Raw genomic sequence first — 27998 nt, 5'->3', positions numbered from 1 at the left:
ATTTACAGGAGTACCCAGTGAAGTAACAAAATACTGTGGTTTATTAAGAAGTCCATGATTTAACCATTAATACATGTTCCACTCCTCTTCCTAAAAAAAGAGAAAAGAAAAGAAAAAGAAAAAAAAATGTGTCCTTATCAAACTTAAACTTGAAACACTGAGCACAGGGTGTACGCCAGTAAGGGAAATGTTCGCCAAACACATGCAGACAGAAATCCATAGTAGTTTAAGACTTAGCTGGAAACTGCTGTTTAAAACACAGGCACTGTGCAACTGCATCTCTCAGTATTTCAGCTCCAGTTAGTCTGTAAGATATCAAGCTTTGAGTCTAAGCTCACTGACTTGCCCACAGACAAACCCTTCAATACAAAAGCTGAAGGCAGAAGAGCAGACTGGTTGGTCTTTCCTACCTGCTAACCCTTTGAAAAGCCTAGCTCGTACTGGAAAGGGAAGTTAAACACTAACAAGGCAGAAGGGGACAGGGGATCTCTTACAGACTTGATCAAATAAGCAAAATAGGAATAGCAACTAGGAAACTGCTATATTAGGGGAATATGAATCTAAAAACAGATGTATCGGGCTCACACTCCCTCAACACTGATCAGCATCCTCTTACAGCTAGAGGAGGCCAACAGCAGGAGCGCCAAGTCTCCTGTGGAAGAGGTACAGGAAGCATTAAGATTCCTGTCACTTCCACCCTACAAAAAGGGGATTTTCACTTTCGTAAGTTAAAAGGCAGCTGCAAGTCTTTGTGGTACAGTTAGTCATTCATCTTTGTTGGACACTTTAACAATCATTATGACCTCTAAGCTGGTGTAGCACTTAGCTAAGAGACAACTCTTCTGAACAGTTTGTCACAGAAATAGTTTTCAGTGAACCTGGGCTAGAACAGCTACTGGTATGTGGAGCCATTGTGTAGATAAGGCCACTTGGTCTCTGTACCTGAATAACTCCTGTATGTAATGAGTTCGGTAGTTTAAAAAAATTACTATTACAAGTGGCCAACAGTCTAAGCACCTAATGTTATCAAACACTGATACTTCAGATACATTTGAGGAAAGTCCAGTCAGAATTAACAACTGAAATTTGAGAGCCCTCCCCCAACCCCACATAGCTAACTGGAGAAAACAATGCACATTCTTGCAAACATAATTCAAAACAGCCACTGTGCCAGAAGAGTATTGCAGTGCTCCCTAGACTGGCCCAAGAGGATGAACAGGGACTAACAGTCTTAAGATAGCTACAAAAGTATGTGTGGATGAGCAACTTGGATTGTTCACACTACCAAATAACAACTGAGGCAGTCAAAGGCAACCCACAGCTAACAAAACAGAGGTTTCACTAACAGAGTCAGCACAGAAACAAAAAACAAAGCTACTGGAGGATACAAGCAGAACAGTTCATTATTCCTCCAAGACAGAGGGAGAAAAAAAAACCCTGCAGAAGCTAAAGCATCATTACATGAGAGCTTTTAGAGGCTGGTGATGGGACATTAAAGCTGGCTCACTAGAGATCTCCTGGGACAGTTTCCAGAATCTAATTATACACTACTGTAGTTTGTCAGAGTTCTTTTAATAGATGTAACTCTGCATGCCCAAATCACTGCCCTCCCCATCAGGAAAGCTGGAGGCACCCTTGCATGACATCAGTGAAATAAGATCTTTCCAGGAGTGCCTGGATGAGACAGAACACTAGACTACAATTTTTCCCTTTATCAAGAGCTAATATGTATCAGCACAGACTATTACTGAAGTGCTCCGAAAGTTTACACAACTTGATGGCTTGCGAGATTGCCACAGAATAATGAGAGTTTTAAAATAATAAACCTGGGGAGGAAGCCTCTTCTTATGGCCAAACACTAAGCAGAACTCTTCAGAACCCAGCAACACCGCTTAGGATGGAGCATGTTTATATTAAAGTGGTTGCAGATCCATTTTTAGCTTCTTGAGGTTAGGATACACTGCCCAGGGGAAGAGCATCAGCTCCTGTTAGGTTCAGTTAGATGGGTGCCAGGCCTGGCATTCGAGTCCCCATCCACTGGGGTGGAATTTCACCATGCTGACTGTACCTAAATGCTTAGGTCCAAGAGTCTGAGCTACTAAATGGCTGCAAGCTTAAGAGTATTTTTTTTTTTTAATTGCCCACCACAAAGAGACACTCCTCTTGCACCTATCTAAGCTACCGTCCCGCTGAATCCTGTGCTGTCTAGCACATAAGAGTCTTCAGTTATTTCCATAAGCATCATAACTAACAGGTTTTACAGAAGTCTTGAACATCAAGATGTCCTCCATTTGGATTAGATGAGTCACTAAAGCCCCCATCCTCCTGCCTAAAACATCTGTCCCCATACAAGTGTCTGAAAACAGAACTCATAGATAAAGTTTCTGTGCTGACTCCATTAGTGAAAGTGAACGTTCCTAATAAAATGCAATGCTGGATTTGCCACCAGGGGGATTGAGGACTTTGTTGTGTGACCGTGGCCTTGGCCCCAGTCTGGGTTCATGATCATCTATCTTGGGGCCTGGCTCTTCTTTCCCAAGATCTCTCTTCTCGCTTCTGTCTTCCATCTGTGGTTTGTTTTCTGTAGCTGTGTGATGACAAGGGAGGTTAGAATGGTTGCACTGCAGTAATATTGCCTTTTATGCACTCATCTTCAATAGCCCCGTATATTCTTCCCTCTTTCCAACCCTAACATCCTTCCCCTACCTTTATCTTCCCCCTTCACTTATGCTGCCCCTGCTCTGACAGTCTCCCTCTATGCCTGCACTTTTCCTGCTCAAGGCCTACTTCTTCCAAGACTCTCCTATCTTGTTCTCAACAATTATTTATGTCCCCTTATAGACAAGCACAAAAATAGTCTCCTATAAAGACAGATAGACCATCTAGGAGACATTGGGAGGGCAGGTATCAAGACAGACACTTCCCATATCTAGATATCAGCTTAGCATAGGGCCCACTTTCAATACCCTACCTAAAGTGACTCAGCTTAATAGAAGAGGTTAGATGGTTATTTCAGGGTCACTTCCTATCATGTAACTGATACTGAAAGTCTGACTCCCCAGTTTGAAGTTCTATAGCCATGACCTTGCTTGACTGTGTTGTCCTGAAAACCAGGATTAGTCTTGTTCATTGTTCCTCTTTGCATACACAAAATACTCTTGACAGCATCTCAGAAAAAGGTTTCTCTTGCCTTACCTTTCAGTTCCTTTGATGCATCTCCTGCCTCTTGTAAGACAACGTGATCCTACAATAAATTCAGAACTGTTTTAGGGCTTCATAGGGTATAGGTCAACTACTACTCACTGCAAGATTTTCTTAAATCTTAGACCTAAAGGATCCTTTAAACCAACACAATGCGATTTCTGCATTAAGAGCCAAATGCTGCAGCTGGCTCTCCATGAAGCCTCCTGCAATGGCATTGTAAGAGCAACTGTATTGTAAGAACAACTGTAGCATCGAGTTCTTTAAGGAGACAGTGATCCCTGTGATGGGTTCGGTTACAGAGAACCCCTTGGGACTGTCACCTGATGTGCTGAGATTACCTCTGAGCCTGTTTTCTCTGCCAGTTTGGGCGTTCAGAACCCTGCCTTGTCAAGCCAGACATGCAAGCCTACTGCAACACAGAGCCAGGGTCTGAACCATGCCCCCATAGCTGCAGACTTAACTGAAAACAGCTTAAGAAGTGCTCCCGTCTCCAGCACCCAGACGCCCAGTTCCCAATGGGATCCAAACTCCAAATAAATCCATTTTACTCTGTATAAAGCTTATACAGGGTAAACTCATAAATTGTCAGCCCTCTATAACACTGAGAGAGACGTTCCCAGGAAAGCTCAGATGTGGATTGGCATCTCCCAAAGTCCATTGGTCAGTTAAGTGTTTCTTGACTGGGCAATTACTCAGAAGTTTCCTTTCTCAGGAAGCTGACCAAATACAAAAACGATACACACATACAGACAGCATAATCATAACCAGCAAATTACAACCGTTCCATAGATGCCTTACTTGACCTCCTTTGTACTAGATTTGGTGCAACTGTAGGACCTTGGTTGCAACAATGATCTATATGGTCACCGTTCATGTCAATAATGTCACAATCCCCATGTGCTCGTCACATTATGCTGGGCTGCCTGTATATCTTACCTACACAACTCACTTAATATACAGAAGCAAGATATGGCAATAGTCCATTAGACCCTTAAGACTTTCTACCCTTGGATCTATATCCATTCTAGACCATTATCTTGCAACACTCTTTTCTACAAGTACCCACTGACACCCAAAAATAGCAGCAAGTGTTCAGACCCAGAACAGCAAGCTCTTCAGTGCTCCAGTGGGTGTCTCAGCAATAAAAACATGCTCAGTGAAGTATCCAGACTAGTTTGGATTACTAAGGGTATGTCTTCGCCGCCCGCCGAGCCGGCAGGTAGTGCTCGATCCAGCGGGATCGATTTATTGCGTCTAGTCTAGACACAATAAATCGACCCCTGAGCGCTCTCCCATCAACTCCTGTACTCCAGCGCTGCGAGAGGCACAGGCAGAGTCAATGGGGGAGTGGCAGCAGTCGACTCACCACGGTGAAGACACCACGGTAAGTCGATCTAAGTACGTTGACTTCAGCTACTTTATTCACGTAGCTGAAGTTGCATAACTTAGATAGATCGCCCCCCCACTAGTGTAGACCAGGGCTGAGTCAGATGAGTCTTAAGGACAGTTTTCACCCATCCTTACTGACCCATTTTCATATTCAGGAATCGGCTGTGATGAGCAAGCATGGCTTCAAAGGATCTCCTCACACCAAGACTGCTGCAGTCAAATCAATACAATTCATTAAAGTGCCCGGTACATCAAATCATTACTGTTCTACTGTTTCTATAATAGTTTCACCCCAGCAGAAAGGGCTGGCATGAAAATGACATTAAAGAGGGGGTTAAAAGAAAAAAAAAAATCTCTTAAAGACAAAAGCATCACATTATCCAACAGTGTAAATTCTTTCAAGCGAGTACTCAAGCATTTCTCAATCAGTGGCTTGTGAGCTTAAAGTAGGTTGCAAGAGGGCACACACATTGGGCTGCATGCTCTGAGGGTGAGCAAGTGACTAGAATTCTACCTAAAACCCAACAGAATAATTTCATCCCCCTCCTCTTGCTGCTCCCACTGCATCCCTGCTCCATCCCAAATTACAATGCCTCATGCCACTCTCCCCACATCCAGTGCTGGTCAAAATTGTGTTTCTAGAGAGTGCAGCCAACTGCACAGCAGTGCTACCCCAGAACCATCCAATGCAGAGGATAGGAAGAGAAGCAAAAAACACACCCTCTAAAGTAACACCAGACCCCTGAGCAGGCATGCACCCAACCCTCAAAATTCTCAGTTTCTTCCTATGACCCAAATCCCAGAATCCCTGGGAGTCAATACTGGCAGGACTGCATAAGAGGCTGGGATAAAGAATATCACTTCTGACTCCTGCCTCAAGTTTAGTTCTATGTTCTTAAACCAGATTCTAGTAACATTGGTCAATTAGAACTTTAGAAGCAATAAAGCTACTACCATCAGTTTCCCTTCAGCAGAAATTTTAGTGGAGCACAGGTTCCATTAACAATAGTGCTTAAGGGACAGTATGTTTCCAAGACTCTCCACTTGTCGAGAACTTTGCCAGTATGATGGCTGACTCACCCAGTGGTGCAGTTTCAACTTAAGGAAAGAGTTAACCAGCCAAGATGCAGGAGCCAATCTACTATGCAAGAACATGGTACATAAGTGGCAAATATTTACATTCTTGTTTCCCCCAGAAGAATGTTTGCTCATAGCTATGACCCTGTGTCTAATGTGATTATGCAGCCAAATAAATTGCCACATAGTAGTCCTATGACTGCCACAACTGTGTACCAGAATCAGATTCCGTACAGCCCCAATTTTTGCCCCAGATCCCTAAATGGCCCCCTCAAGGATTGAACTCACAACCCTGGGTTTAGCAGGCCAATGCTCAAACCACTGAGCTATCCCTCCCGCCCCAAATTCAGCACCTCCCAAATTTGAAGTCAGCACCCCCTGGAAAAAGGAACAAGGAGATCCATCTCCTTCCAATTCCAAAAGCCTGAAATGCCTCCTGGTTGTCAGAAGACAGCCTCCTACACCTTATCTGGGTGACAGAAGCACCAGTTCTCCTCTATCCAACTGAGAAAGCTTTCGGCTTCCCCCTCATACTCCACAGTGCAACTGTACATTTTTACATACAAAAATCTGCAGTACACTGAGAACTGATGCAGCATAAATGAGTTTACTATCAAAAATAACAAGTAACAACTTGACTAGAAGAGGGTTGTGGAGGCAGTGCTGACTAATTTTGCATTACCTGAGGCATAATGTAGGACTAACATGCCACATAGATTTAATGTTCTGAATAAGGCTCCTATGTACTACCAGATTATAGTTAGCCCTATTAGCAGTTTTTTCTAACCCATTTTCACAGCCACAGCAGTACAGATACCTTGGGTTTGTTTGGGTGTGCTCGAACAGGGCTGGCAGGTACTGGAGACCCAAAGATATCACTTGTCTTCCCACCAGGCGGATTCATGCGTTGACGAGACTGGACAGGGCTAGGATCCTCAAAGATACCACTTCCTTTCCCCCCTGCAAGGTAACTAACAGTTACTTGGAAAAGGGTTTTAACTGTTTTGTACTTTTCCCTTCTAACTTCCTATAAAACTTTAACTAAGGTGATTAAAAAACAGTCAAATATCCAAGTTTGAGGTTTTTGGTATCACTAACTGAATCTGTACCTTAAATCCAGAAATCCTAGAATTTTGCTTACTACAATATTCTGAAAATACTTAAGACTTTTGTCATCAGAACTCAGAAAAATCTTGGCTCTACATCTGGTAGAGCTGAAGTAGTTTCTTTGTGTATGTCACCATTTCAGCTGGAAAAGTCTCTGGAATGGATCCTCCAAGTGTCGCTCCCTCTCCCTGACACTACATGGTGGCTACATTAGGAAAGAGATCTAATTCCCTACTAGGATTGGGCAACCTGATGGTATCATACCTATTCTATAGCTTAGGCCAGAAAACTACAGGCCTGAGTTCTGCCAGTGCAGACACAGACTTAGACATCATCCAGTAGTTACTTTATAGTCTTGAGCACTTACATCTCAATGGCTGCAAACAGGCAGGGCTGGAAAGTTGCCTATGGTTTTAGTAACATGGTTTTTTAAAACCAAGAGCGTATAGTAAAGTCCAATGTAGCACTCTAACTTTACTTGCCATTCTAATTCATGCTTTGTTCAATTACGTACAGTAATTTCACTTCAAATAGTAAGTTTTCATCAGTAGTTTGTACAGTTAATAGCTGCCATATTGGACTAATGGTAACTATTTACCTAATGTCCCACATTTCACTGCTGGCAAGCTTATCACCACTAAAACTATCCATGTAACGAAAGCTCACACTAAATATGCAAGCAGAAACATCACCCTAGTGTATGGTTTACACAGTGCAATATCAGCTCTATTTCAAGCTTAAAAATGACTACTTCAGCGTTCTTATGACATGGACAGAGTAGTCTCATTGCTGCCTACAGGCAGAAAAAAAGACTACCAAAACTCTTATCCCACAGTAGCTTTGTTCAATGTTTTAAGTCCTTTAAGCCTAGCAGGTGGACTAATGATTTCCCCAATCCCTATATTTAACAAGGTCAGACTGATGGCTCATCAGGAGAAAAAGTACTGTATTTTACAGCACAAGTTCAGTTTAGAGCTAAACTCAGAACTCGTGATTGAATGCTCCCTGATTCAGGTGTGCAGATGGGTTTAGTGCACAAGCTCAATCAGCTAGCAGTAGTGTATACTTTACAGGGACAGCAAAAAAATGCTGTTGCATTGATATTTACCTGCTACATTGCTCAAAGTGTAACTTTGCTTCAGGATACCGAGCTGGAACATGAACTTTGTTCAAGAACCAATTATACCTGCCAACCCAGAATCAGCTATACTTCTCCTCAGTAGTTTCCTTGAGGAAACTGATGTTCTCACCTGGAGGGTTTGTTCTTTTTGGAAAGTTCTGAGGTTCCTCAGCTGCTCCAAAGATGCTAGATGCCATTCTGTGTGGTCTGCTGGAAGAGGAAACTTCTTCTGTGCTCCCAAACAGATTACTAGAGCCTCCTCCAGGGGGTTTCAATACTCTGTTGTGGAACATTAACAGTTACTGACAGATGCCAACTTATTTGAAGTCTACTGCATTCAGCATGTTTGCCACATTCCTCCCCATCCCCCAAAGTTAAGATTAAATTTGGTTAAAGTGCTCAGTTTTTTATACTACATAATTTGGAATTAGCAGACCAGAGTTAGGAATACTGCGTGCAGTTCTATTATTAAAATTCACATACTTGTCTGGCTGTCAAGGTCCAAACTATGACAAACGTTTGTAAGTCAACACTGAGCAGCAGTGGGGTGCCATATCTGCCTCTTCCAGAATATAAAATATTCAAAATGTTATTCTAGTAATTAGTTTGACAGTTTGATACAGATACTGGTTCTAATCAGGATATGCCTGAATATAATCCCATTGTAACATTATACTACTGTAATAATGCAGGCCTGAAGGGTTACATTCCAGAACTTGGACATAACCCTCATGTTAATACACAGCAACATTTCCTTTGGCTTGACATTTTCTTCTATAAAAGTGTAAATTTATCTGTAGTTTCCATTTGAGCAAAGCAAACTTAGAGATAGTAAGCAAGTGAAGAAAGACCAGTATACTTGCTAAAGCAAGATTAGAGTCAGCCTTATGTTAGAGGACTTTCCCTTCACCCTCCCACTTCCCGGGTTCTTGTCACACAGACAGCAAGCAGCAAAAGACCAGAAGTCTGAAGTGCAGACAATGTGATGTTTATTGGGGTTAATTTCCAGAAAGCATGATTCCTGCATTAGTAGGAGCATGGCCAGCAGATTGAGGGAAGTTGTTATTCCCCTCTATTTGACACTGGTGAGGCCACATCTGAACCCTCCAGTTCCTTCTTACCGGCTACTCTGACAGAGGGGAAGGTGGGGGGGAATGGAATAGATATGAGCAACACATCTTGAAGAACAACAGTTACAACAAGGGTGAGTAACCATTTTTTTCTTTTTCGAGTGCTTGCTCCTATCAATTCCAGTTAGGTGACTTCCAAGCCTTACCTTGGAGGTGGGGTTGGAGTCAAGGTAAAGCCAACCGAAGTACCGCTCTGCCAAAAGCCGCATCATCCCAAGATTGCGGGATGGTGGCGTAGTGTGACATGAAAGTATGCACTGAAGACCACGTGGCAGCCCTGCAGATTTCCTGGAGAGGTACATGGGCCAGGAAGGCTGTCGATGAGGCCTGTGCCCTCGTGGAGTGAGCAGTGATGTCAGGCAGAGGAACCTTCGCCAGGTCATAACAAGTCCGGATACATGCTGTAATCTAGGAGGAGATCCGCTGGGAAGAGACTGGCAAACCTTTCATCCGGTCTGCTATAGCAGTGAACAACTGGGTTGTCTTGCAGAACAACTTCGTGCAGTCGATATAGAAAGCATGTGCCCTCCTGACATCAAGCAAATGCAGCTGCTGTTCACGGGGGCTGTTGTGTGGTTTCAGATAGAAGACTGGCAGGAAGATGTCCTGGCTAACATGGAAGTGGGAGACCACCTTGGGAAGAAAGGCTGGGTGAGGTCTAAGTTGCATCTACCTTGTCTTTATGAAAGAGAGCGTACAGAGGCTCAGACATGAGGGCCCACAGCTCAGACACGCAGCGCGCCGATATGATAGCCACCAGGAAGGCAACCTTCCAAGAGAAGTAAAGAAGCAAACAAGAAGCTAACGGCTTGAAGGGCGGGCCCATGAGGCGAAAGAGGACTAGGTTGAGATCCCAGGCTGGAATAGGGGGCTTCATCGGGGGAAATGTATCTTTTCCAGACCTTTCAGGAAACATCCCACAATGGGGTGCGTGAACACCAAGCATCTGGAATCACCTGGGTGAAACGCCAAGATGGCCGCAAGGTGGACCTTGAAAGAACCAAACACTGGTCTTTGAGGTACAGAAGATAGTCCAGGATACAAGGGATGGGAGCACCTGCCTTTGGGCACACCAGCTAGAGAACCTCTTCCATTTCGCCCTGCTTGTGGCTCTAGTAGACAGCTTGTGGCTCTCCAGAAGGAACTGCCTCACCGGGTCCAAATAGGGCAAGCTCAGCCTGGTTCAGCTACTGATTCTCCAGTGCATGAGGTGGAGCAACTGAAGGTCCGGGTGAAGGAGGCGACTGTGGTTCTGTGAAATGAGGTCGGGAGTGAGAGGTAGCCGTATCGGTGACTGGACTGACAAGTCCATGAGGGTGGGGTACCCGCACTGGCGCAGCCAAAGTGGAGCCACCAGTAGGACGTCCGCCTTGTCCCTGAGGACCTTGAGAAGCACTTTGTGGATGAGTGGGAATGCGTATTGCAGCTGACCGGACCATGGAATCATGAATGCATCTGCAATCGAGCCTGGACTGTGGCTCCTGAAGAAGCAAAAGGCTGGGCACTTCCTGTTGGCCCATGTGGCAAACAGGTTGATTCAGGGGAACCCCCCACTGTGAAAGATGGAGTGGATGATGTCCGGGAGAACTGACCACTCGTGCATGGGGAAATGTCTCCTCAAGCTGTCAGCCAGCATGTTCTGAACACCCAGCAGGTACGAGGCCTGGAGAAGAATGGAGTGGGCTAGGCAGAATTCCCACAGTAGGAGGGCTTCCTGACAGAGAGGAGATGATTGGGCTCCACCTTGCCTGTTTATATAAAACATGGTCATGGTATTGTCCATCAATACCGCTACGCAGTGGCCCTGAAAGCAGGACAGAAAAGCTTTGCAGGCGAGGCGAATCGCCCTGAGTTTTTGGTGTTGATATGCAGAGCCAATTCCTCTAGCAGCCATAAGCCCTGAGGTGTCAGGCTTCTGAGATGTGCTCCCCAGCCCAAAGCGGATGAGTCTGTTACCAAAGCCAAAGTGGGTTGGGAAGGGTGGAAAGGAATCCCAGCGCCTACCATGTGGGGATCTAGCCACCACATAGGGGATCAAGGGTTTGCCTGAGGATGGTAAGCACCATGTCCAGGCTGTCGCGGCACGGGTGGTACACAGACACTAGACACGCCTGCAAAGGCCTGAGACATAACCTGGCATGTTGAACCATGTAAGTGCAGGATGCCAGATGGCCTAGCAGTCTGAGAGACTGTCTTGCTGTGGTGGTGGGGAAGCTGCAAAGGGTGCTGATTATCTGCGAGAGGGCCAGGTGACGCGTCTCGGGCAGGAACGCTCTCACTTGATTTGCATCCAGAACCGCTCCGATGAACTCTATTCTTGGAGTTGGAGTGAGCATGAATTTGGTGACGTTGAGAATGATACCTAAGTTCGAACGTGTCTGACCATTTGCACCTGCGATTCCACCTGCTGATGGGAGCGGCCCCAAAGAAGCCAGTTGTCCAGGTAAGGGTAGACATGCAAGTGGTGGCAGCAAAGAAGACCTGCCACGCATTTGGTGAAGATGCGAGGAGCTGTGCACAGAGTGAATGGAATGGCCGTGAACTGGTAATGCACCTTGTTCACTACAAAGCAGAGGAACGGTCTGTGAGCCCAGGTGATAGATATGTGAAAGTAAGTGTCCTTCATATTGAGGGCGGCGTACCAGTCTCCCAGGTCCAGGGAAGGGATGATTGTGCTCAACGAGACCATAAGGAACTTCAAGCTGACTATGAACTTGTTGAGCTCCTATGGGTCCAGGATGGGCCTAAGGCCGCCCTTTGCTTTGGGGAGAAGAAAGTATCAGGAGTAGAAACCCCTGCCTTTGAACTTCTGGGGGGACCTCCTCCACCACTCCTACAGTGAGGAGACTCTGGACCTCCTAGACGAGAAGTTGCTCATGAGAGGGGTCCCTGAAGAGGGACAGGCAAGGGGGATGGGGAGGAGCAGAAGTGGATAGAATATCCTGCCTTTACCATGCAGAGCACCCACCGGTCTGATGTAATGAGGGACCATGCACTATAGAAATGGGATAAACGGTTCAGGAAAGGAGGATGAATGGCCAGATTGTGGACTGGTAATCTGTCCTTGTGCACACTTTCAAAAGGGGCGGTTAGGGCCCGGAGGGGGTTTGGGTTGTCCCTGGACCTGCCCAGAGGGAGGGCGTGACAGCTTGTGCTGACTATATCTGTTTCTCCTGTGGGAGAAGTCCTGTCTGGGTCTAGGGGGAAAAAGACCACTGTTGGGTGGTCTGTGGTTTAAAGGACTTCCTTTGCGTCGTTGGAGTGTGCATGCCAAGGGACTTAATTGTATTCCGGGTGTCCTTTAGGCTATGCAGTCTGGAATTTGTTTGTTCAGCAAATAGGCCCTGTCCATCAAAGGGAAGGTCCTGTATTGTTTGCTGAACCTCTGAGGGAAGACCAGAGGATTGGAGCCAGGCGTTGCGCCTCATTGCAATCCCAGATGCCAGAGTACACGCCGCCGAGTCCGTGGCATCCAGGGAGCCTTGGAGGGAAGTCTGGGCAACAGCCCTGCTCTCCTACGCAATGGCCCCCAACTCCGCTCATGACTCAGAGGGGAGAAGCTCTTTAAACTTCAGGATTGAGGACCACAAGTTGCAGTAGTATCTGCTCAGGATCACAAGTTGATTAGCGATCCTGAGAGAGAGACCCACCCCCCATGGAATAAACTTTCCTTCCAAACAAATCAAGTTATTTAGCGTCTCTTGATTTGGGAGCGGGGTCCTGCTGACCCTGCCTCTCTTCTTCATTTACCGCCTCCACCACAAGAAAGCATGAGGAAGGGGGGGTGAAAAGATACTTGTATCCCTTAGTGGGAACAAAGTATTTACTCTCAGCCCCTTTGGCTGTTGGGGGGAACGGAGGCAGGCATTTGCCAAACAAACAGTCTTGGCGTTAGACTGAATAGCCTTTATGATGGGTAAGGCCACCCTACAGGGCCCCTCTGGTGCCACAATGTCCACCATAGGGTCCTCCTCTCTGACCACCTCCTCCACCTGGAGGTTCATATTCAGGGCCACCTTTTGGAGAAGTTCCTGCAGGGCCCTGTAGTCCATGGGTGGTGGTCCAGATGTGGAAGTGCCCGCCACCGTGTCATCAGGGGACAATGAGGAAGAAGCCACTGGCAGGACCGGTTCTGTGGCAGCCTCTTGATCCTCAGGGGCCAGGTCCTCACGAGCACCGGGTTTAGCTTCCACAGGGGGATATGGGACTGGGTCCAGGTCCTGAGGTAGGTCCTGAGATGGGCAGCTGAGGGTTGCCTCTGGGAGGCGAGATTCTAAATGGGAAGGCAGAGGGATGCCAGGAGGGGCACCCTGGGCCTCGTGGTACACCCAAGGAGTCCAGGATTGCCACTGGGGCACCGAAGCATTCTGCCTTAGGCTCCCCGGCCCTGATCTGGGCATCTCAGATGCTCCTGCTGCCCTGCCGATCTGAGGGAGGGCGATCTCGAGCAGGACAGCCAAGGGGGAGTGGTGCGAGATTGCACCAGGGAGGCATCCTCCTCTGGAGGGACCGTGAAGGGTAGCGTGGGTCTTGATGTTTACTGGTATCACAGTACAGGGTGGTCCCGCTGCGAGGAGCGACTGCAGAATGTGGAGCGGTGCCGCGACATGGGGAGCGATGCTGCGATGTAGAGCAGTGCCGCAATCAAGGACAATGTTGAAGCGGAGACCGCTGCCATGAGCGGGATTGGGAGTGGTGCCGTGTTGGGGAGCGGTGCCTGGAACGTGCAGGCTGAGGTCGGAGCGGAGAGCAGTGTCGTGAGGTCACAGAGTGAGACCCGACCTCTAGCGGGACCACAACCTATCCCCTGATGACCACCTCGAGCGGGAGTGGCTCCAAGGATCAGGGCTGCGAGACTAGTGCCGCGAGTGGGACCAGCACGGGGCATAGGTGCGATGCTGGGACTCAGAGTGCGTGGTTCGGAGTCCCGGCACCGGAGATCCTGTTGGGGGGGGGGGGGGGGGCAGACGGTCCAAACATGCCAGCTTGCCCCTGGACAGTAACATGCCTCGAGGAAGTAGAGGCCTTGAGGTTGGAGACTTGGGCACAGTCATCTCTATGAGCCCCCTAGCGGCTTCGAAAGGGTCCGGAGTGGAAGGCATCATGACCTCCGCCACCTGTGGCCGTGGTGAGTCCAGGAGCACGGGGCATCCTGGGGAGACAGGGGCCCGCGATGATTGTGCCTGGCCCTAGGGTCTGTCAGCCATAGACCCGTTCCCTGCACCGTCCCCTTCCAGGTGTCCATGGCAGGCGCTGGGGGGACTTCCCCTTGGCCTGTTTCTTACGGGCAGCCAGTGAGTGAGAGCGGTGCTGGGGAAAACGCTTCTGGGACCCGGGGGACCAGCAGCCCCTGGGTTGGTGTGCCAAGTCCTTTCTCGGTACCGCAGACGGCACCGCAGGAGGAGCACTCTGCACTGAGGCACTTGGGGACGGGTCCTGCTGTGGACAGAGGGCTGACTCCATAAGGAGTTGCTTTAGACGAATGTCCCTCTCTTTCCTGGTATGAAGCTCGAAGGCCTTGCAGACCTTGCACTTGGCCAGGAGAAGCCCATCAATCAGACACAGGAGGCAGGAGTCGTGGAGGTGACCCATGGGCATAGGCTTAGTGCAGGAACTACAATCTTTGAAGCCCTGGGACAGCATGCTCCGGAGCCCTGCAGGGCGCGTGTTGGAGGGGAATCACCCCCAACCGCTAAAGACTACAATTAACAACTAAGTGAGAACTATTAACTAACAATGAGTAACTATGTACAAAGATTAGCGGAAGAGCTAGGGATTAGTGGGACACTTGCGAGCAAGAGACAACTGTTCCAACAACTGTCACTGGCGGTAAGCAGGAACTGAAGGAAGGTTGGGCCGGCAGGGTCATATATAGAGCGCATTACCGGCACCACTCCAGGGGGCTCTACAGCCAGCCCGACAGGTAGCTGCTAGGGAAAAGTTTTCCAACAGCCGTGGACATGGCACACGCACACCTAACTGGAACTGATATGAGTAAGCACTCGAAGAAGAACTGGGCTTGCTTAATCTGCAGAAGAGAAGAGTGAGGGGGGATTTGATAGCAGCCTTCAACTACCTGAAGGGGGGTTCCAAAGAGGATGGAACTCAGCTGTTCTCAGTGGTGGCAGATGACAGAACAAGGAGAAATGGTCTCAAGTTGCACTAGGTTGGCTATTAGGAAACACTATTTCACTAGGAGGGTGGTGAAGCACTGGAATAGGTTACCTAGGGAGGTGGTGGAATCTCCATCCTTGGAGGTTTTTAAGGCCCGGCTTGACAAAGCCATGGCTGGGATGATTTAGTTGGGGTTTGGTCCTGCTTTGAGCAGGGGGTTGGACTAGATGACCTCCTGCGGTCTCTTCCAACCCTAATATTCTGTTATTCCGATTTTCCCACCCACTTCCTGTTTTACCCCAGTTTATATAGTAATATTCTCAGCTATATATTAACCAATCATTTTACTGAAACTGAACCAATTCTCTAACCAATTATATCCCACTATCCTAATTAACTTACACCTAGCAAAATTAATTATACAGCAGACAGAAACAATTAGAGAACCAGACAGATTAACAATAGAAAAGTGGGGGGCCATAAAGATAAAACAATATGGAAATGAAGGTTTCACAACTACAACCACTGATAAGTGATTTCTTGCCAGACAGGATGCTATCAAACTAAGTTTTCCTTAACTATCTTAAGATCTGTTTCTTTATATGGCGGTGATGGGCACTATCAGGACAGGATCGTCTTCTTAACAGCCCAATACCACCTTATTTCAATGTGACTGGTTTGGAATGTGAGGATGTGACCATATGTTTCCCAGCTTATGGCTGCCCCTGCTGCTTAGCCAGAGGCCTTAACCTAGAACAAGGCCTCAGACTATCCTAGTGAGAGAAGGCCCATACAACAGGCGCACTTGTGATTCTGATTCTTTGTTTTATACCTCTATAACTAGCTAAGAGACACAAATACACCTAAGTTCTTAAAGTATAAGCCTTCACAGGCAGGCCTGAATATCTATATTTTAACACCCTATACACCCTGTGCATCATCAATTCTGCTTAGTTTGTGCTGTGACTGGATGAACAGAACAGTGCTTTTCAAGAATGAGGCAGCATTTAGTTCTATCCCATTTAAAGAATGTTGTCCCAGTGGAGTCTTAGTTTGGCTACATCACACTAAAAGTCACCTACTACAATTTAACTGTTCAAACTGTACCCCGCCGAGGGAAGCTTATTCTCAAGCAAATTGCAATTTCAGTCAGAGTTTGTAGCGCAGTGTTCTAGCTTTTGATTTGAATTAACTTGCTATTTCTTTATATGCAGTGTGTAACTAGATGCTAATGTCCTATTTCTGAACTTTGTTTAACTACACATGGATGCTTTGATATCTCCAGCATGGCTAAAATGATTTAACTAAAGTCTGATTTAGACAAATGATTAGCTGTTGCTACTTTTTCTTTCTTCTAATGTTGTAGTCTTAAAATTAGAAACCAGATGGTAAATACAATCAGTGTGACAGAGGCAAGAATTTCCTCATTGTTAGAATTTGAGATTTTACACAGGGTTTCTTATTAAAAAAAATCTTCAGCTCTGATCCTGTACACATTTATACACCCTTATTTGAGATCAGTATGACTGCCTGTGTATTTAATACCTGAATTCCTGTTAACACTTAGAAGCTTCAATCATGGACCAAGAACCTGTTGCGCTAGGTGCTGTACAAACAGAACAAAGATGGGCCCTGTCCCAAAGTGCTTACAATAAGTGTTTTCAGGGCCTTAAAATGCTTACCTATGTCAAGACATTAGGTCCAGGGCCTTGTTAGCCTCCTCTGCGGGAAAGCCACCGGAAACCTCAGAACACTAAGGTGATAAGCTTTGCTCTATCTGCAGCACACACCACCTTTTGATATATTAAGGATCCACAAATCAAGAAAGTTGAAATACTTCAGGGTTTGGAATGGCACCAGACATCTTTTGGATGAAGTGGTTTAAAAGGAGAAGACCAAGGCCAAGACTTAAGAGTCTAATTTCAGGCACCCATTTTTAAGTCCATATTTTAGGCACCTAAACAAACTAACCTGTTTTTCAAAGTGCTGAGCACCCAACAGCACCCACTCCTCTGAATCAAGGTATTTTTAATACTTTGTTCTTTGCCTACAGCAGTTTGTAAAATTTAGATAAGATATCTTATCCATAGGGACACTGAAGTCAGTGGCTGAAATAGGATAAAGTTTACAATTAAACTAAAATGGCACTAAGCACAAATTTTCAAGTTAAATTGAGGCTAACTTTAAAAAAAAAAAAAGAGAGAGAGAAAGAGCCAGGTGATAGTTAATTCCACTTTATACAAGTTTTTGTCCCATACATCTTTTTTTGGTTGACCAAAACCATCTACAGAACAGAACGGCTAGTGGTTATTTGTGATGTTCCAGAAGCAATAAGAGACTAAAAGGAAGTCTGAATCAACAGAAATTTCATAAAGTTAACCTTCAAACTGTATCAGACTTTTTGCCAGAGCTCTTTTGGTGTCTTTATGACAGTTTTTCTGCTACAATTCCAATTTAAAGTTGGAAATAAGAGCAAGCATTTCAGCCCTAGGCCATGTAAAAACTTCTTAAACTAGAAAACTTGTGACCCCATTGAAGGGCCCATGTTTGGTCCATCCACCTGCAAACAGTCAGGGCACACCCTGACCGTTGTGAGGAGCAACACATTGCTCCGTCCAAGGACGAGGACCAGATATGAACCCTGGGAACTTGATTAAAGGACAGTAATCGTGGGAAGCTTCCTTGGCTTGGCCTTAAGGCCTGAGAATTAGGATTGTAGTAGATAGAGGCTGAAAAACAAGAATATTAATCAATGTCATGCATTCCTTTGCGGTGAAAGTAGGTAGTGTGCAGGGGGGAGAAATATAATAAAAGAGAAGGTGGAAAGCTGACAGGCAGCAGCCCATTTCAGCTGACCAGCTTGCTTGCTTGAATAAATCTGTGTTCTGTCTCATCATTGAACCGCCACAACTGGCGCCCAAACGTGGGGCCCTCAGCACTCACCTCGCCCGGCAAGGGTTTCAGACGCGTCACTCATCCACTTCGTGGATCCCGGTGAGTATTTTTCGTTGTGGTAAGTATGGGAAGTTCCCTCTCTGTTTTGCAAGTGCAACATCGCAATGAGCTACAGTATTTGCTGCGTAAGGCTCAGCATGTCTGCCCCACTCGAGAACTCACTCTCCTGTTACAGGAGGTGAGTGCCCAGTGCCCGTGGTACCCTGAAGCCGGAACCCTTAAGCTAGCGGACTGGGAGCGGTTGGGCCAGACATTGCATGAAGAGCCTCGGGCGCCCGTGCAGGCTTTACATGCCTGGCACCTCTGCCGCGATGCGATACAGCGTGTCGCCTCGGACAGGCCCTCCCTCGCGAGGCTGGTGATCTCGCCACGCCCGTCGGCTCCTGCAGTCACCCCCCCTCCTACCGATGCAACACAGTGTGTCGCCTCGGAAGAACCTTCTCTCGCGCCAATAGAGGGACTGCCAATTCCGCCACCGCCGTCGGCTCCTGCAGCCATCCCTCTCCCTGCTTCGCCCCCAGTGCCTTTATTACCACCGCCTCCCTTACCTTCCCCACCGGAGCCGGTGTGTGATTACCCTCCCCCCCTAGGACCCCATGCTTCGGGGCCCCCCGGGAGGTCGTCTGCATCTGCTCAGAGGCTTTCGCTGGTGCAACAAATGGTTCACGCAGCGAAGACTCGCTCAGATCTTACAGCAGAGGAGCTGGCTGAGCTGGTCTCAGTTTGTCCGGTGACCTGGCAGAATGACGACCAGGGCAACCCGGTGGGAACCTGGGTCTCATTGCCTTACTCGGTGGTTAGAGAGGTAAAGAAAGCGATTCGCGAGTTCGGTCTGACTAGCACGTTTGTGCGTGGTCTCATTGAAGGGCTAGGTACTGGGTACTCCTTGATCCCTGAGGATTGGAAGGCGCTGATGCGCATGATGCTGTCACCCAGTCAGTATGTTATTTGGGTCAGTGAGTATCGGCAGGAGGCGGACCGTCAGGCCCAGATTCATAGAGCAGCAGGTGTTAATGTTATTTATGAGCAATTGGCAGGGGAGGGACAGTTTGTTACCATTGAGGTGCAGACTCAACTCCCTCAGGCCCTCTTCCCTCTCATTTCCACCTGCGCCCAGCATGCCTTCCGGAAGGTCCCGGATTCAGGCAAGCCTACAAAAAGCTTTGTCAGTATCCGTCAGGGTGCATCAGAGTCCTATCTGGATTTTACCAACAGATTGCAGGAGGCTATCCTCCGACAGGTGGATAACGCTGCGGCAGCTCAGGAGATCCTGTTAAAATTGGCGGTTGAGAATGCCAATGAGGATTGCCGCCGTGCCCTCCAGACGGCGCAAGCCTCTGGCATTTTAGAGCTCTCAGACATGCTACGGGCGTGCCAGAACATCGGCACACAAGCCCATAAGGCTGGAGTTCTGGCTGCCGCCCTGAGAAAAACCGGGAGGGAGGGGAAGCGTTGTTACCGCTGTGGTAAGGAAGGTCACTTTCAGCGGGAGTGCCGCTCATCAAAGGCACCCGCTCGACCCTCAAAGAAGTGCCCCAAGTGTCAGAAGGGCTATCACTGGGCTAATCAGTGTCGTAGCGGGTCGGGAAACCGCGCGACGGGTTCCCCCCGAACCCAGGGCCAAACGGGGGTGTTTCCCACTCAGACAACCATTCCTCTGCCTTAAAATCCATAGACTCTATGAGGGCGGCAACTGCTGGAAGTGCAGGGCTTGATTTGATCATGCAGGAGGACACTGATTTTCGGCTGCCAGGGGAGGTCTGCGCCATACCTACCCAGGTGACAGGACCTCTCCCTGCTGGCTTTGTGGGTCTCGTTCTCCCTCGCTCTCATGCTGGGAAACAGGGCTTTTTTGTCATCCCCGGAGTCATTGATGCCGATTACACCGGCATTATTAAGGTTCAGGTGTGGACTCATCTTCCACAGTCGCTCCCGCGTGGACGATCAATTGCACAATTGATTTTAGTCCCCTATCAGGTGCCAGCTGCCGAGGATCGAACTCGGGGCGGAGGCGGCTTTGGATCAACGTTGTCTCACTCGCCGTCTCACAGCACGTCCTCTCCACTTGTTGCTCTGACAATGTCAGTCCGCCCCTCGAAACCTCAGTTAACACTTCTCTTAAATGATGTTCCCTTCACAGGGCTGGTGGACACTGGAGCTGACGTTACGGTGATTCGTGATCCGGAGTGGCCGGTTAGTTGGCCTACGGTTCCTTCTAAAGAGTTGTGGGGGATCGGGGGTAGTAAACCCGGGCGACAGAGTTTGTCTTGGGTCACGGTCTCTAAACCGGGAGGCCGTACCCTTGCTACTATCCGCCCTTTCGTGCTCCCTGTCCACCTCAATATTTGGGGCCGTGATTTACTTACAAAGCTGGACACCACCCTCGATATTAATATCTGATGGCTCAAAACCCTCCCTCACCCACATTGCCCTCCGCATTACCCTTGGTATGGCAATCCTTAGAGCCTGTCTGGATTGACCAGTGGCCCCTCCCTCTAGAAAAACTGAAAGCGCTTCATTCGCTTGTGCAGCAGCATTTGCAGGCACAGCGCTTGGAGTACTCTACTAGTCCCTGGAACACCCCGGTGTTCGTTATTAAGAAAAAATCTGGTGCTTGGCGGCTGTTACATGATTTAAGGGAAATAAATAAACGCATCCAACCTATGGGCCCCTTGCAGTTTGGCTTACCAAATCCAAATTTAATTCCTCAAACCGATCAGCTCTGTGTGTTAGATTTAAAAGATTGTTTTTTCACCATCCCCCTTTGCCCGCAAGATCGCGAAAAATTCGCGTTTACGGTGCCACAATATAATAATCAGCAACCCTCTCAAAGGTATCAGTGGAAGGTCTTACCCCAGGGAATGCAAAATAGTCCAACCTTGTGTCAGCTTTTTGTGGATCGGGCCCTCACCCCTTTTCGTGCCCGGTACCCTACGCTAAAGGTCTACCATTATATGGATGACATTTTGCTTAGTGGTCCCCAGGTCACGGAACAACAGATTAACTCTTTGTCTCAAATTCTCGGCCAAAATGGCCTGTTGGTGGCACCAGAAAAAATCCAACGCTCTTATCCCTACCACTACCTCGGCCATAAGGTTTTACAAACCTATGCTGCTCCGGTTCGTCCGGCACTAACTCTACCTCAACCCCTAACCCTTGTTAAATTACAACAGATTTTGGGTCATTTAAATTGGATTCGGCCCTATTTTCGTCTCCCTACCTCAATGCTGCAGCCGTTGTTCGAGCTCCTACGTGGAGCCCGAGCACCGGGTGCAGTTATTGCCATCACTGAAGAGCACATTGCCTGCATTCGACAAATTAATGCAGCATTGAGTCAGCAGTTTGTGGACAGACCCCCTGAGGTCCGTCCCCTACGGTTGATTCTTCTTGCCACCCCTCATACGCCCACTGCGGCTCTGTTTGTACCCCGTACGAATACAGCCGTCTCTATCATAGAGTGGCTGTACCTCTCCTCCACTCCTCCTCGGAATATTTATCCATATTTAGATGCCCTGTCTGATCTTGTTCGTAAAGCCCGCTACCGTGCAGTGCAACTTACTGGCACTGATTTAGTTGATATTGTGTTCCCCTTGTCCCGTAGTGAATTTGATTCCTTGTGCCACACCTCTTTGGCTTGGCAGGTTGCTCTTTGTGATTATGTGGGAGAAATTTCTTATAATCCCCCAAAAGATCCTCGGTTGGTAATTACCCAAAAGGTGCCTCTAATTGTTCATCGTCTTAGCCACTCTCAACCCATTGTTTCTGCTGTTACTCTTTTTACTGATGGCTCTCCACATCGAGGTGTTGTCACCTATCAATCCGGTGACCCCCCTTGTTGGCATTCTCGTTTTACACTGCCTCAGCGTTCCGCGCAGCGCTCGGAACTGGCTGCTGTTATTTTGGCCTTTCAACTTTTTGCTGATTGTCCCTTTAATTTAATTGTGGATACCCATTATGTTTATCAAGTGATTGATCATTTACCCCTTGCCCTCATTACCCCTCAGGTCGATGCGGACCTCCTTCGCCTATTTTTGTCTCTGCAATATCTTATCTCCACTCGTAATTTTCCTTATTTTGTTGCTCATATTCGCAGTCACACCCCTTTGCCTGGGTCACTCACTGAGGGCAATGCGCGCGCCGATCGCGCGCTACGTGGTCAGGTAAATTCCCTTTTTTCTGACCCCATTGAAAGCCATGCCTTTTTTCATCAGTCTGCCTCTGTTCTGGCCCGGCAGTTTCACATTCCTACTGATGCTGCTTTCAACTACCTGAAAGGGGGTTCCAAAGAGGATGGCTCTAGACTGTTCTCAATGGTAGCAGATGACAGAACGAGGAGTAATGGTCTCAAGTTGCAATGGGGGAGGTTTAGATTGGATATTAGGAAAAACTTTTTCACTAAGAGGGTGGTGAAACACTGGAATGCGTTACCTAGGGAGGTGGTAGAATCTCCTTCCTTAGAGGTTTTTAAGGTCAGGCTTGACAAAGCCCTGGCTGGGATGATTTAACTGGGACTTGGTCCTGCTTTGAGCAGGGGGTTGGACTAGATGACCTTCTGGGGTCCCTTCCAACCCTGATATTCTATGATTCTATGATTCTATGATCATGCACGTTCCATTGTTCGTTCCTGCCCCCACTGTGCCGCTGCTGCCCCTACCTTTTCTTATGCCGTTAACCCTAGAGGTACCGCAGCGAATCAGCTGTGGCAAATGGATGTCACTCACGTGCCACAATTCCGCCCCTATTCCTTTTTACATGTTTCTGTTGATACTTATTCGGGATTTCTCTGGGCAACCCCGCAGCGTGGGGAAGCCACTGCCAAAGTGATTCACCATTTGCTAGCCTGCTTTTCTGTTATGGGTCGCCCAAGCCAGATTAAAACGGATAACGCCCCAGCCTACTGCTCCACAGCCCTCTCCACCTTTTGTGCCCGATGGGACGTCCGCCTTAAACACGGGATCCCTTATAATTCCACGGGCCAAGCCATTGTTGAACGTGCCAATCGCACGCTCAAAACCTTGCTTGATAAACAATTAAAACAAGGGGAGCTGCGTCTCCGAACCTTAGGAGACATTCAACAACAAATGCATATCCTTTTGTTTACTTTAAATAATTTAACGCTGAACGCAGATCAGCAGACCCCCGCGGATCGGCATTTTCACAAATCTGAGGTACTGGAAAGACCGCGTGTCTTTTACCGTCAGCTGCCTGATCCGCAGTGGCTGGGCCCAGTACCTCTAATCACTTGGGGTCGGGGATATGCTGCGGTGTCTCTCCCTGCAGGACCGTTGTGGGTTCCAGCCCGGTGTGTGCGACCGGCACTGAAACAGCATGGCATGGCGCCAGGGGCTGCCGAACCCCATACCGGAGTTTCAGCTGACCTTGGAGGAGAATGCGGTGCCTCCCGGGTCGACAACGGCGGGACGGAAACGGAGGAGGCGTAGCGTCCCAAGCCAGCCCGTGACATGGGGAGCAGTAAAAGCATTGGTCGCGGCGGCTCAACGAAGACTGGCAGCAAACCAACAGCCAGAGACTCCTGAGACTTTGTTTGTGGCGATTCTCGCCCAAATCACTGCTAACTCTGTACTGATTGTATGCCTTTTGTGCCTGCTAATTCCTGTAGGGGTTGGCTCGGAAGTGCATCCCCCGTTACGGGCCCGAATGACGTATACCATATGGGAAAGATTGGCTTCAATAGCAAATGTTACCCACTTTTGCTTGTCTAATTCTGTAGAAGCCGGAGAATTGTTAGGTACATGCCTTATTCCAGTATGTCATCACCCTGAGGAGATAGGGAATGAGACGATGCTCGCTGCTTACGCGAATCTCTCTTCCCAGTACTCTGGCATGGCTAATTGGGGCCCGGCCTACTATACCTTGCCTCACACGGCTATATCCCTCCACACACCGTACCCGGCCGGGGCCAACGATGTCACCTGTGCGCGTGTGGTTAATTGCACTAGTACAAGCCATCTTTAGGCTGGCTGCGACAACTTTTTGGTTATGCTGTGTTTATAATCATTGGGCTTATTTTTTGCTGCTGCTGTGTACAATGTATTCCCTCTTTGCTAAGGCTTTGTAGAGATTCGCCCTGGCAAGCTCCCCGAGTTATGTCCTTGCCTATTTGGGAGTTAAATTGCTCGCAAAAGCAAATTGACGGCTCCCATGAGAGGGCCGAGTATAATTAAATAAAAAGGGGGAGATGAAGGGCCCATGTTTGGTCCATCCACCTGCAAACAGTCAGGGCACACCCTGACCGTTGTGAGGAGCAACACATTGCTCCGTCCAAGGACGAGGACCAGATATGAACCCTGGGAACTTGATTAAAGGACAGTAATCGTGGGAAGCTTCCTTGGCTTGGCCTTAAGGCCTGAGAATTAGGATTGTAGTAGATAGAGGCTGAAAAACAAGAATATTAATCAATGTCATGCATTCCTTTGCGGTGAAAGTAGGTAGTGTGCAGGGGGGAGAAATATAATAAAAGAGAAGGTGGAAAGCTGACAGGCAGCAGCCCATTTCAGCTGACCAGCTTGCTTGCTTGAATAAATCTGTGTTCTGTCTCATCATTGAACCGCCACACCCCATCACCAAAGATCAGACTCCATTAACCATTCTAGGGTTTACAGTGGACAGATGTAGTCCAGTGAAAGTCAAGCTTTCAACAAACAGAATGCAGCCATAAGAAGACTGCAGCAAGGGAGACAGGAATGAGTGCATGGAGAGGTGGTTATAGTAGAATCAGATTAGTGAAGCCTAGCAACAAGCTCCAACAGCTAAAGCTTGCCCCTGGAGTAGTAAGTCCGTAGCTTTATCAATGTCTAGGTCAGCTGCCTTTACCTCCTACGTTTGAGTAACAAGTTTATCTTGTACAAGAAAGGGGTCGCATCAGCAATGTGATGGAACCCAGAGCAGCAGAAAGGAAAAGTTAGCGTGTTACACAGTATGCTTTAGTTGGGAATTGTGGGAAAAGACAAGAATCTATGGAGGTTACGACTAACTAGGGACATTTCTCCTTATGATGCAGTTCTTTCCCCTTTACCACCAAGTGCCTCCAGATCTTGAAACAAATGCCATCATCTGGTTCGTAGCCTAAATTAAGGGTTTTTTGTTTGTTTGTTTTTTTAAATCTCAGAATGCTTGAAAGGAAGAGTAACTGCAAGAGCCTCATTCCACTCTAAATTACATTTTACCTCAGTTAAGTGTTTACTGCAATGCATCTCCTTCATATGGATAAGACAATACTGTCCAATTCCAATATTGCAGACACAAACGAAGATATGAAAGAGCCTGTTTCTATGCTGTGTATGATAAAAGCAACATCTAACCCAAGCAACAGGTACACAGTCTATTTTCAGTGCAGCACCTCATAGCCTGCTGCCAGGTATCCATTTCTATGAAGCTTGACTTCAGTTACACAAAATAAATGTCAGGATTTCAGATCTCCTGAAAAGGGAAGTAGCTCCAGTTTGTTAGAAGGGGTGGGGGAAAAAAGGCAGAAAGTTCCCCTTTTGCGTTCAGAGCAATTTCTTCCATCAAATCAAGCCTCAGTTGCATTTTGCTTTTTGTTTTCACCCGTTTCATTAATTTTTTTTTTACACTTCCTAGTATCACTAGGAAGGCCAGTTTACTGAACCCCTTCCATTTGCTGTGATTTTTAGCTACAGACTCAAACACAACAGGTAAGGCCTTTTGCTCATGATGTAGCAGGTTCAAGTTTAAGGTTGAATTTGTCACAACACTAAGCTAATCAGTTCTCCAGCTGGGTGAGCTATATTTTTCTAGCTATTTTAAAAAGAACTAAACTACAATCAAAATATACATAAGAAAGCCATGTTAGGAAGAGTCCGCTTTATCTCAGTGCTGTATTTACACAAAGCCAAGTTATGGCTTGAGGTCACCTGAGTGACCAAAAACCATAACACAGGACCTGGGGGAGGGACTTCTGTGAAGAAGAGCATATGAGGACATACCAAGACACTAATGGAGCCAGTTAAATGATTTACTTTTTGTGGTCGTGTTCTTTATAAGAACTATAGCACTTTTATGTAAGATTTTGCCTTCCAAACAGTGTAAACACTGCCACAATACAGATTGTTCCTGCAACCACAGCTTCATTGTTTCCTGTTAGAAGAGTTCATCCCTGCAGTCCAAACTCCATGCAGCAATACAGCCTATGAGTTACAAAGAAAACAATTCCCAAGCTGCCAAACCTGAAAAGAGAAAACTCTTCAGGGGTTACACTGAGTGTGCAGTTTTCATGGCAGCCCTTCAAAATTCAAGTTATAGCTTATTTTGGACTTTGAAAGTTAGATAAACTGAAAGGGGCCTCATAATTTTATAATTAAAAAAAGAAAAGAAACTTGAACTGCAAATTAAAAAGTAAAACTAGTCTCCTTCCATCACATCACAGAGCCACGTGGCCCCATTGCAAAGGAAGGAGAAGTGCAGACACATTGTAAGGGTATTTGCTCACAAAAAAATGCAACACCCACTTAAATAAAGTTGATGCTGCACGGGATCCCTCCCGTGCAGCATCCGATGAAGTGAGCTGTAGCTCACAAAAGCTTATGCTCAAATAAATTGGTTAGTCTCTAAGGTGCCACAAGTACTCCTTTTCTTTTTGCGAATACAGACTAACACGGCTGCTACTCTAAAACTTGGGATCCCTCCAGAGACATATACAGTACCAAACAGCATGGTCTGGTCCCCTTCCACAAGCCAACCTAAGTTAAACCTGTAGAGGGAAGATTTCAGAGTAGCAGCTATGTTAGTCTGTATTCGCAAAAAGAAAAGGAGTACTTGTGGCACCTTAGAGACTAACCAATTTATTTGAGCATAAGCTTTCGTGAGCTACAGCTCACTTCATCGGATGCAACCAATTTTCTTTCTGTAGAGGGAAGTGGCACCTGGTAGCCTGGCCCTTCTTCTAGGACTAGAATCCATCCTGGGAACCAGCAAGGGGGAGAGTATCTGACTCTCCTCCCAGCAGTGTAATTCTACATCGAAAGACTCCAGCAAGGAGTGGGGTCAGGATCCCTAGTCACTGAGGCTCACATTACCAGGCTTTGGCAGCGGGTGTGATCCAGGCAGTCACGAGAGACGGGACGTTCTCCAGCACACAGAACACGTGTTTACACTGTCCAGCACAATAGGACCCCATTCCATATAGCAGCCTCCAAATGCTCCTGTAATCTGAACTACTGGTCCTTCCCATCCTCCCACCACCCCACGCCCAGCCCAGTGCACCGCAGGCCCCCATACAAACCAAGCACCCGGCCCCTTTAAACGAGAACGAGCACTCACCTCACCCCCTCCAGGCAGCCCTTTGGGACCAGCCAGGGACACTGAGGAAGTGCAAGGTCACCCAGCCTTGCCCACGTTCACACGCAGGAGCCCAGGGAACGGAACTCAGGCGTCCTGCCTCCGCCCCTGGCGGCAGGGGAAGGGGGTCTGGGGACCACCCCCTAAGTGGGGGAAGGGAAGTATGGGCGCCGTCTCCGGAGCGACCCCGCAGCCTACGCCCGCCCATAAGGAGGCCTCCCCAGTCCCCAGGGCCGCTCCCCGCCACCCCCGCAGGGCAGAAGCCTGCGCTCCCGGCGCCCCGCCCTGGGGAAGGCAGGGCCCCGCCACCGCCCTTCAGCCGGCCACCCCGGATACCTAGAGCTGGGCTTGGCAGATTCGGCCTCCGGCCCCTGGAACATAGCAGCAGCAGCGGGCCAAGGGACAGTTCTCTGCTGACTCGGCTCCACAGCCCGCTCTCGCGGGGTGCGCTCAGTCCGGCCGCCTAGACAACAGGTAGCGCCCCGGCCCGCCCTGCTAACCCATTGGCTGATCTGTACGCAAATCACATCGAGCCGCCTACCACACGCTGCACACTCCCACAAGGACCCGCCCACCAGACCTGG

The 27998-nt window shown here is 47.9% G+C and overlaps 1 protein-coding gene across 2 annotated transcripts; it reads right to left on the bottom strand.

Annotated features, from left to right (window-relative positions):
- Positions 1 to 18: 18 nt before the first annotated feature.
- JPT2 (Jupiter microtubule associated homolog 2) lies at positions 19 to 27981 on the bottom strand. 2 transcript variants are annotated; one of them, XM_007054542.4, is made up of 5 exons: positions 27751 to 27981; positions 8028 to 8176; positions 6488 to 6630; positions 3196 to 3244; positions 19 to 2587 (listed from the first exon to the last, which is right to left on the bottom strand). In XM_007054542.4, exons 1-5 carry the CDS (start codon positions 27792 to 27794, stop codon positions 2418 to 2420), a joined length of 555 nt encoding a protein of 184 aa, XP_007054604.3. In that variant the 5' UTR covers positions 27795 to 27981; the 3' UTR covers positions 19 to 2417. The 2 variants fall into 2 exon arrangements, with proteins under 2 accessions (XP_007054604.3, XP_037767086.1); XM_037911158.2 differs by lacking the exon at positions 27751 to 27981 and adding an exon at positions 27397 to 27542.
- Between the last annotated feature and the right edge of the window lie 17 nt (positions 27982 to 27998).

The sequence above is a fragment of the Chelonia mydas genome, chromosome 10, assembly GCF_015237465.2.
Source record: "Chelonia mydas isolate rCheMyd1 chromosome 10, rCheMyd1.pri.v2, whole genome shotgun sequence".
In the NCBI taxonomy this organism is placed as follows: domain Eukaryota; kingdom Metazoa; phylum Chordata; order Testudines; family Cheloniidae; genus Chelonia; species Chelonia mydas.
The sequence above is the reverse complement of the archived record's forward strand: the minus strand, read 5'-3'. Positions and strand labels throughout refer to the sequence as shown.